This window comes from Nanorana parkeri, unplaced genomic scaffold, assembly GCF_000935625.1.
Source record: "Nanorana parkeri isolate BGI_ZX_2015 unplaced genomic scaffold, ASM93562v1 scaffold968, whole genome shotgun sequence".
NCBI lineage: Eukaryota > Metazoa > Chordata > Amphibia > Anura > Dicroglossidae > Nanorana > Nanorana parkeri.
In genome coordinates, this window is record NW_017307236.1 from 627,323 (window position 1) to 638,233 (window position 10,911).

Sequence of the window (10,911 nt, forward strand, 5' to 3'; positions counted from 1 at the left end):
ATATACAGTAAAACAGCAAAAAGGTTTTCCCAGCACACTCGCCAGCCAGCATGCAAAAAAACTTGTCTCACCGCTAAGGTTACAGAAATACAGAGGTTTGGTTACACTTCTTCTGCAGAAAATGTGAAAGCCGCACAGCCGCGTCGAGGCACCTCTAAAAAGTGCGGTCCTAACTCTAAACTATGAGAGTCTCCATCTTGGAGCACACGTGGCAAAAGATCAAATTGGGTGCAGTTTTGCCAGGAGGAAGCCCAACCTCCCTTAAAGGCACAGGGATGCACAAGGGATCCCGCACATCACAACGGCAGCTAAGAGCCCCCCCATGCATCACAGCACCAAATCAGTCAAGCAGAACAAATGGCAAACGCACTCATCAATTCATCACCAGCTTTACAGCAAGGTGCACATGGAAGGGCTTTATACAGTAAAACACACTCGCCAGCCAGCATGCAAAAAACTTGTATATGTACAGGACGTCGGGGCTGGGTCCTGGAAGGACACTATATGTCCCCTCTGTTTGGGCTGTGGTCCCTTTAACCCCTTCACGACCAATGACGTACAGTGTACGTCGCTGGCACCGGGGCTGTTTAAACTTGTAAAGCCGACTGCTGGCTTTACAGTAGAAGCGATTCTGGCGGCTCGCTTCTATGGGCCGGTGAATGAGTGGGCCCCCCTGTGTGATAGCAATTAAAGTAAAGTTAAAAAAAATATATCATATATCATGGGTGCAAAAAATTGAACAAAAGGCCTCAGTTATGAAGGGGTTAAGGGACAAAACAGGGTTAACTCACCTGCTGGAGGATGTCTGTTTAGAAGACAGGAAGTGGTAGATTGCAGGTGAGGAGTAGTGTGGAGGACTAGACACTGGGAAAGTTACCCTGAAAGTCTGGAACTGTGCCCTGCGATTGCAGCTCTGAAAGAGTCGCTGTGTGAGTTTTCCAGCTGGTCAGTGAAGAACTGTCATGTAATTTTGCTTCCGCATTGGGACGGCAGGGAGAGTAAATTCGGCCCTGGGTGTCAGTGGGAGGAATAGTGCCCCATCATTGGTGTCAGTGGGAGGAATAGTGCCCCATCATTGGTGTCAGTGGGAGGAATAGTTCCCCATCATTGGTGTCAGTGGGAGGAATAGTGCCCCATCATTGGTGTCAGTGGAAGGAAAATGTTCCAAGAGCCAGGTAAAGGCAAGCAAGGTCCTGCGTTCAGCCTGTGGGCCACAGCCCCGGGATCGCTGAGATAAACAGACAAAAAATAGATGATCATGATGACAGTAGTGCAAACCTTCTTATTCATGAGGAGTTCTTTAATTGTGTGCGTTCCCAACAACAGGTCCCGACAATAAAGAGTTCACCGACATGGATGACAGCCAACGTGACACAAGCCCTCTGCTGAGGATAATCCAAGAGCCCTTCTTACCAAAGCCTGCAACAAGTAAGTACTGAAAATAATAATATAAGAGATAACTAAGATAAGAAAAGACTTGAATTGGTTTTCCATTAGAGGCGTGCTTTCATATACTGCTTGAAATATAGCAGGAAGTCTAAGGGAGGTAGAGGGGACATTTCAAAGAAAAGGTGTAGCATGAAATAAGTCCTGTTATATATGGGTGGGAGGTGGTAACAGGGGCCGGAGAAGATCATCTGCATATCTGGAAGCATGTTTTAGGGCAGCGTTCACTAAATAGTGAACCGAGGTCAAGACACGGACTGAGTGGTGGTTCTGTCTAGACCGTGGTCTCCTACCTGCACCGGGTTATAGCTAGCTGGCAGTGAATACACCGGCCTCTGAGACCGGTGTTTCCACTGCCAGCCATTACCCAGGCCCTCCCTCCGCTTTAGTCATTGGCTGCAAAAGTGGTAATACACCTTAAGCAATGCCTGTGGTGCTTGCTGTCCTTCCAGACAGGAATATAACAGGTTTTACAATATGGTAGTGCTCTTCACATACACAAGGTTTCTTTTAGAGCATAGAGATGAGCTTAACAATTTTAAAGGATCATTTTTAATAAAGAAAATGGTGCAGAAAAAAATAAAGAGGAGATGTTACAGAAAAGAGACAAATAATACAACAGTTCTATGGGTTCCATCAGAGTCCAGTCAATGAAACACAAGGGGGATCTGAGATTGTCTCTCTAGAAACAAATCTCTTGGCAGATGTTCTTGCATGATGGTAAAGGAGAACTCCAGCTGCCTTGTGCAGCAGCTTTTTGTGGCCTTCTAGAGGGCATCACTGAGCCAGCCCCCACTCAATCAGAGAGGCCCAAGGGTGTGAGGCAGGGGGGCTGAAGAGCTTTATGATGTATTCCATGGCCCTCCCATAATATCAGTTTCCTAAATGCAGACATATTTTTATTTAATCACATGCTACTATCTGATAACCCACAGATTGTTGTACAGCATAGAATTTCAATTCTATGGAGACCAAACATGTCATACCTCTGACATATGGTTTCCTCAGAAGGGGCAATGTGTGACTTTAGCCCTTTGTACCTCATAAGACAGGGGTGCATGGTATGTATGTGACCAATGTTTTCTGACACAGTTGAATATACTCTTGTTATTAATGTAGAGCCCACAGGCCAAGAGTTATGGATTATGTGTGGATTTGGGAATCTGTGGCTTTGTTAACAGGGTTCTTTACAGGTCACGTGACTCCAGAGTATCCATGTGGCTTGTACCTAAAAAGTTTTACGACCCCTATTCAGATCTCAGCTAAGTTTATTACCTGTCAATGGATGAGATGTTAGTGTTCTGCCTGCCATACCTCACTTAGTGCTTATACGATGGCCATGAAGAGGTTTAGGACAATGCCTGGATAAACATGTTGTGATGGGATTTGTGATAGATCTCTGCTTCTCGGTGTTGTTAAAAGAGAACTATGGGGTAGGTGTTTTTCCCCATAGTTCTCTTAAGGGTCACGGGAGGACATAAACTAGCGTCCTCCCATGACCCAAGGCTCAGTATATAGCAGGCTACAGCTCGCGGTATTCTGAGTCCGCCGCAGCCGGGACGGATCCCGACATTACTGTCGAGATCCACCCAGCTGCGTGATTGACAGCTGGCTCTGCCTATCAAGAGGCAGAGCCAGCTGTACCCGCCCCCTCCCCCGTCCGTTCCTCCAGTCAACGGTGGAGGATCGGAGCGGGGAGGGAATCCCTGCAGGGAGCCGTGACTGACAGTGACCGCACTTTGCAGGGAGATGATCGAGAAGTGAGCGAGCGACGGTATGTGTTCGCTCACTTCCCGATCTATTGAGCCGACCTGTTACAGTTTCATTGTCACACGTCGGCTCGAACTATGAGGATGAGTGATTTCCACTCACCTTAGTTCTCCTGTTAATTAATGTTATTGCAACCTGGCTAATCTTAATTATTGAGGTTGAAGACCTATTAAAGACTCTCTGCAAAAAAAAAATAGTTTTGGGGTGTCCAGACCTCATTATTGAAGAAGAAGCGTTTAACTCCGTGGTGGTCCCATGTAGTTGATACACAGAGAGCAATGGCTATTATAATTGTGGTCAATACATTTTCCTTTAACTTGGCTTTGTATTGTTATTGCCGTTCTTATCAGAAATGCTGAAAAGGGATGAACTCCTAGCTGTGTGCATGACATTTCCCATCTGTGTTTTCTCCTTAGTTTCACTAAAGTGCATCCTGGTTGGGATTAATATAACCAGCATTGCTATAGGTGAGTACCCCATGTGTGTGTTTTACTACAACATTCTGTTCCTAGTTTTACCAACCTCTTCTCACCTCGGTATTTGTAAGGGACAAAACACATTACAAGGTATATGGTATGATAAAAGTCTATGCTGGTTCCAGTGACAACTGTAAACTTTTGGATTTCCCATCACCTTCTGTCCTGGTGAAAACGATCACCAGGACATCTGAGAGTGAATTATCCCAATGGGGACACATAGAGCAAGAGATGTCCAACAGAGTATCTAACTCCTTCCCACTCCATCTAAAAACTGATAAAAGGACTTGACCCATCTCAGCATTGATATTCATTTACCCTTTAGCAGGGACCTACAACTATGAATGAGCCTGGATCTGTAACATGCAGAACAATTAACACATGTCAAGGCTAAATATATGGCCAACCATGCCAGGACACCTAAAGCCCACCAACGAGAGGCCCTGTGTCATCAACAGGCCCCAGAGAACTCTGAGGGAAAAATGTGCATTGAGAGTAGACTACCCAACAGGCAGTAGGTAGACAAGAGTCTGCATTTCACTGGTGCCGCAGACACCCAACCACCAGAGCTGCTGTCTGCCCCCTGAATATAGCAGGGGGTGCGTGCTGAGGAGAGCAACATAAAAGTCTTCACGCTCAGGAGGTTAGGCCAGAAGAGGCACCAGCATGCCTTGGCTAGTCCCCCTGCGCCTAAACAGCTAAAGAACCAAGAGTTGCAGCACCCAGGAAGAAATATTATTCCTCCAGGGAACAATGCCCGTGCCACCGGCCTAGGACATACAAGGATGTCCATTCACTTCCCCAGCAATGCGGACAGGAAGGATCCAAGCCAGGCCAGGCCAGTTCACCAAGGAGGTAAGTCATCTCACAGTACTGGCCTTCTCCAGGCAGTGAAAAAGTTGTCCCAGAAATCTTCCTGCCCGTAAAGAGGAAGGGACAGGTGGGCAAAGAAGGACAAGAGACCCCTTTCCCCCCATTAAGAAGGGTGAGGAACAAGGGGTGCAGATAAGAGCCCTGGGCTAAGCCTCCTTCCACCGGGTTCCAAGTGATGAGTCTCCTGTGTACAGGAAACACAAAAACTGACCAGTTCTGCGATGATACGTTTCCTGTCCCCGGTGGAGGTGGTGCCTACGGCAAAGTCTAATCCTGATGTTGGTTTTCATTTACAGGAGCCATCTACTTCAATGACTGTCCTGGACAGTACCTGATACCCTACTACCTGATCATTTCAGGGGTGACGTGCATCCTGTTTCTCTGTCTGACCTGCCTCCCATGTGGGGATGGACAGGAACCCCCAACGGCCAGTCTGGCCACTCTCTCTGCTCAAGGACTGATGCTTGTCTTCATGTTTGCCTTCTTCATAGCAGGTAAATGTCCCCCAGAGCCATGCCAGATGTTATATACAGAACAAGAGATGGGGAGGGGGTTGTATGTAGGGGTGTTACACAGAGTAGATGGACAATGGGAAGAGGGTTCTTGTTTACTAAAAATCTGGTGAGAGACCAGAAACCAGAGGAGGCAAGGAAGAGTGTTCCCAGAGTACAGACTGGAACAGATATGGAGGACAGTGTGTAAGACGTTTCATGATGTTTCTTATAGGAAAAGACAGTTTTATAATCGTTGTTGCAGGGTAATCTTGTGACATGAGAAGATAGTGTGCAGTGATGATTGCTGCATGAGATAGAGTGATGGTGTTCATGAAGATATCCTGATAGGAGATTGCAGTCACACAGAGGAGAGCGGAGGCCGTCACAGCGAGGAGAATGCAAGCAATCACACAGAGGAGAGAGGGACAGACACAGAAGAGAGTGCAGGGCAGGCAGACAGAGGAGTGTGCAGGGCAGGCAGAGGAGAGTGCTGGGCAGGCAGAGGAGAGTGCTGGGCAGGCAGAGGAGAGTGCTGGGCAGGCAGACAGAGGAGTGTGCAGGGCAGGCAGACAGAGGAGTGTGCAGGGCAGGCAGGCAGACAGAGGAGAGTGCTGGGCAGGCAGACAGAGGAGAGTGCTGGGCAGGCAGACAGAGGAGAGTGCTGGGCAGGCAGACAGAGGAGAGTGCTGGGCAGGCAGACAGAGGAGAGTGCGGGGCAGGCAGACAGAGGAGAGTGCTGGGCAGGCAGACAGAGGAGAGTGCTGGGCAGGCAGACAGAGGAGAGTGCAGGGCAGGCAGACAGAAGAGGATGCAGGACAGGCAGACAGAATAGGTTACAGGTCAGGCAGAAGAGAGAGTACAGGGCAGGCAGAAGAGAGAGTGCTGGGCAGGCAGGCAGAATAGGGTACAGGGCAGTCAGAAGAGAGGGCAGGCAGAAGAGAGAGTGCAGGGCAGGCAGACAGAAGAGTGAGCAGGAAATGCCAGATCCGGTAGCACAGGCAGTCATTCTGATCCTTCCTCTTCTCTGCAGGCAATGTCTGGGTCTATTCCCTGTACAGTGAGCCGTGGGATTCACCAACAGACCCGAAGAGATGTAACCGAGTCCTTTACCTCTACGCCTTCTGGATCACAACTGTGTGCTACCTCTGCTTCGCTGTCCTTCTCCTTATCTACCTCTGCCTAGTGGCTGTCCTCTGTCTCCTGAGGAGGCTCATTCCCTAAGCACCTCAACCCCCGAGTCACAAAGACATTATTCCTGGGATGTCCATCCTCCATGTGTACCACCAATTGTATAAAGCAGAACACCACCAGCTTCCCTTCCCCATCCTCCATGTGTACCATCAATTGTATAAAGCAGAACACCACCAGCTTCCCTTCCCCATCCTCCATGTGTACCATCAATTGTATAAAGCAGAACACCACCAGCTTCCCTTCCCCATCCTCCATGTGTACCATCAATTGTATACAGCAACTATACTGAAGGGTCACTACACCTACATTACTGCTGTACCAGTTTTTAGTGTGTATCCAAACCCAAGAACAAAACTGCAATATATTACAGCTCAACCAACCTTACATTTGGTGGCTGCTTTACTTTACTTCCTGTCCTAGGGCTACAACGCTTACTCACTGTACTGTATCTATGGGGAAGCAACGTTGTCACCCTGCAACAAGCCACACCCTCATCATCTACATAAAAGATACAGGGGGGCTTATGTCACCTTTAAAAAGTAACTGATTAGGGTGCGGCACAGGAAGTTCTCGGCTTACTTGATTTCTGGCAGTATCACTGTCTCCTGATCTTCAAAAACACCTTCATGTGAATTAACTAGGCCGCGCTGTGCCAACGCCTGAGCTCTCAGATGCTCACCGGAGATAGATAACGCGGTTATGTTCCCAGACCAAGAGAGCTTGACTTATCCCCAGTGTCGCTGTCATAAATTTCCTGCAACATATGATGTGACCTCTTCAGCTAATAAAAGAAAATCTCTTCCAGGAATATATTACAATGTATCGTCTTTATATCTCAGTTTAGCTTTATATATCCTCCGCGTTGTTTACATTTCCTCCAATTAAAAACTCCACATAGTCTCATACCATGAAAACTAGGCATGCACCGAAATATCGTCCGCCGAAACATTTCGGACGAAAGTGGTACTGGACGTCGGTCTATGTCCCCTTTGATGCCCGCTGCTCTCCCCCGCCCATGTCGGCAGAGGGTATCCAAAGGGAGCAGACAGCTGTCACAGGAGGCAGAACTCTCCACCGCCCCACTCAGCCTCCTGTGACCAGTGGCGTAACAACCGGGGGGGGGGGCGACGGTGTTCCGGCCCCGGACGCAAAGATGCGGGGGGCGCCAGCCGGCAGGGGAAGGGAAGCAAGGACGGACCTTCTTCCTGTGCTGAGAAATCTATCAGAGAGCAGTCCTGCACTGCTCGCCTCTACATTGTTTGATCTCCGTGACCCTGACGAGAAGCGTGCCGGTGCTTGCATTCCGGGACTGAAAGGAATTCCAGGCTGTAAAGTCTCTGTACTGGAGGGAGGTGAGTATGTTTACATATATTACACTGACCTCTGTGCAACCAGTCCAGAGTTTTTCATGTTGAAAATGTGGGAGATGACATGCTTCCACTCCCTGAGGGATGCTGTGCAGACGGACAGAATTAGTGATTTTGCTAATAAATTTGATGCCTGTAGAAATGTGCACTGGAAAAAGATGTCTGGATCAGGACAGCAGAAAATGTTCGATTTAATGAAATAATCAGTATTTAATAATTGATTAAATAACTAATATGTATCAAATAATTAATTTAATAGTTAAATAGTCCAGAGTCCTGACTCTATTCCCGTGTCCATTGCTTTGCAGAGCCCCGCGTCCATTGCGTTGCAGAGCCCCGCGTCCATTGCGTTGCGGAGCCCCGCCGTCTATTGCGTTGCAGAGACCCATATCCCATTGCGTTGCAGAGCCCCGCGTCCATTGCGTTGCAGAGCCCCGCCGTCTATTGCGTTGCAGAGACCCATATCCCATTGCGTTGCAGAGCCCCACGTCCATTGCGTTGCTGAGCCCCGCGTCCATTCTGTTGCAGAGCCCTGCCATCCATTGCGTTGCAGAGCCCCGCCGTCCATTGCGTTGCAGAGACCCATATCCCATTGCGTTGCAGAGCCCCGCGTCCATTGCGTTGCAGAGCCCCGCGTCCATTGCGTTGCAGAGCCCCGCGTCCATTCTGTTGCAGAGCCCTGCCGTCCATTGCGTTGCAGAGACCCATATCCCAACTGTGACAGGTGGAGAGTCAGGATGGAGAGCGAGGAGCAGTGAGCTGTCAGAGAAGATCGCGCTCTCCTCCGGCACCGCCCCGCTCAGCCTCCTGTGACAGGTGGACACAGTGGCGTAACTAGAACCTTAACACCATCATGGCACCGTGTGGTTAACAGGAAGGCTGCCGAGGTCCCCAGCAAGCACAACGCAGAATACCACCAGCTATGCAGGACCACAAGTCCCAGCACTACATTATACTCCCGTACAGCAGAATGTGCTGCCTGGCGGTGCCTGCAGCACATTCTGCTGGACAAGTGACAGCCTCTCCAGCCCCGCACAGCCGCCCACCCTGGTAGTTCCGCCAGTGGGTGTAGAGTCAGGATGGAGAGCGGGGAGCAGTGAGCTGTCAGGATGGAGAGCGTTATACAAACAGTCACCGATTAGCTGATTGCTTGTAAATAATTTAGGACATGGTATGTTTACTGGGTCCCCAGTTATGAATGAACAGGAAGTGCTCTACATCCCTTCCTGTTCATTCATGATTGTGGACATAGTAACTGATACTATATCCTCAGGTTACGAATGGACAGGAGCACTCAGTATAGAGGATTCCTGTTCATTCATAACAGAGGCTGCAGAAAAAGAGATGCAGGACTCTGTATCTGAGGACTCTGCGTCCTCCATTTCTTTTTTTTAATTTTATAAATATAAAAATACTAATAATATTTGTTTTTGCCTCTATAGGCACAGGTGATTGGCTCTGCGCACTGAATATAAATAGACCCCTAAGGCCTTGTTCACACCAAATGCAGACCAGATCCGGTCAGGTTTCTGCACACGCAGTGCAGTGGGTTGTGCCGCGTTTTGGATGCGTTTAGGGCCGGTTTTGGTAAAAAAAAAAAGTTTAACATGGGCTTTCAGGCACTTGCATGCGTTTTTTATGCATTTTTGCGTTTTAGATGCGTTCCAGAGCAGATCCAGAGCAGGTAAAATAGGGCTTGCCGCAGTTTTTTCACCTGCTCTGGATCTGGTCTGGATCCGTACGCTGTGATGTGAACTGGAGGTCAAAATACCATTGGAATACATTGGACGCAGTTTTGATCCGGTCTGCACCTGCTCTGCTCTGGATCTGCTCCGCGCTTGGTGTGAACAAGGCCTAAGTGTCATGCAGCATTCTCCACTCATATCCCCATCACATGTATGACAGATATTATCCTTCAATGTACTTTTGTTCATCTGTGTTTTATTTTGAAAACCTTACGTTATATTCTAGTGAAACTTTTTGAGTCCCTCGTCTCCTCTGAGCCGCCATTCGTGAACGGCCGGACGGAAGTCTGCTCAGAGCGGGTGGGCGTCTTAAGACGTCCTGCCCCCCCCCCCCCCCATGGTTAATTTAAAAAAAAAGTTAAATAAAAATTGTTTGCAATTTGAACAAGGGAGGCCTGCTTTCATATGTCTCCATATCACCGCCATATTACGTGCGCCAATTCCAAGACAGTGCCTCGGTCTTCGAAAAGATGGCGGAACAGAACCTCGCATAAACAGGACTAGAACATACACTATGGAACCGCCGTTTAAACTACGATGATACATTGATGGGCTACAACAATAAGCGAACAAAAGCAGCGAGCAGAAACTCTCACACGTAACAGACGCTCATTGTTCTTCTTGACCACGCAGGGACACCAGAGCGAGGACAGCCCTCAGTACTATACAGCCAACCAATCAGAAAGCTAATAGGTGACAGAGAGAAACTGACAGACATAAAAGCGAATCAGAAACAAGAAGCACCAATATGTGTCGTTTCCCCCGCCTAACAGAAACGCGAGTGGGACTGGTGACTTGATTGACAGAGTGCCTGACCGCTCAGGACGCAGGAATGAAGAACTGGCCGGGGAATTAACCTATAGGAAGAGGAGTGGCACGGTTTGACTATAAAGAAAGGAGGCGGGGCTGGGAGTGAAGGAGGAAGTAGCCGGGTGTAGGAGAAGCAGACATGGTGAGTGGTCATGTGATGCGTATACAGTGTTGTGTTTCTTTTAAAGTAGATGTAAACCCCAAATTAATGACAGTTACGTTTGCTGCAGCACAGAGTATCATAAACGGCCGCGACTGTGTCTATTACATTCTTCTTCCCAGCTTCCTTTTATCCTGTGTTACCTTTCAGAACTGCTGATCTCCTGCATCCCCTTTGCATCCACTTCCGGTCTACATGCACTCCAGAAATGGCTGCATGACATTTTTTATGGCTGGTTTCCTGATGGTGACCACAGTGGACCATGTCTGTGCAATGTGTTTTGAAACAGCCACTTGTAGTCTCCATGGGAAGCCTGTGTGACAACGCAGGAGCACAATTGGTAGACAGGGCCAGAGCATTGTCACCCTATATCAGGAATTGCCCGAACGAGGACCTACATGGCAGCGTCACCAGGGATTATTTTATAGTGTAGTTATACCCTAAAATATTACTACATAATCCATCTGATGACCCTGGGACTCACTTTGTGAGCTGCTTCCTCCTTGTCAGGTCACCTTTCCTACACATTCAGCCCGCCCCCTGTTTGCTGCCCCAGCTTTCCAGTTTTCTGGATTCTGC

The 10,911-nt window shown here is 48.5% G+C and overlaps 1 protein-coding gene across 1 annotated transcript in view; it reads left to right on the forward strand.

Annotated features, from left to right (window-relative positions):
- Positions 1-10,244: 10,244 nt before the first annotated feature.
- LAMTOR4 (late endosomal/lysosomal adaptor, MAPK and MTOR activator 4) overlaps positions 10,245-10,911 on the forward strand; it is a 2,511-nt gene continuing 1,844 nt past the window's right edge. Inside the window, exon 1 of the mRNA XM_018566673.1 lies at positions 10,245-10,314. Coding sequence (XP_018422175.1) covers positions 10,312-10,314 — 3 coding nt within the window. The 5' untranslated portion in view covers positions 10,245-10,311. The remainder of the gene's footprint in view (positions 10,315-10,911) is intronic.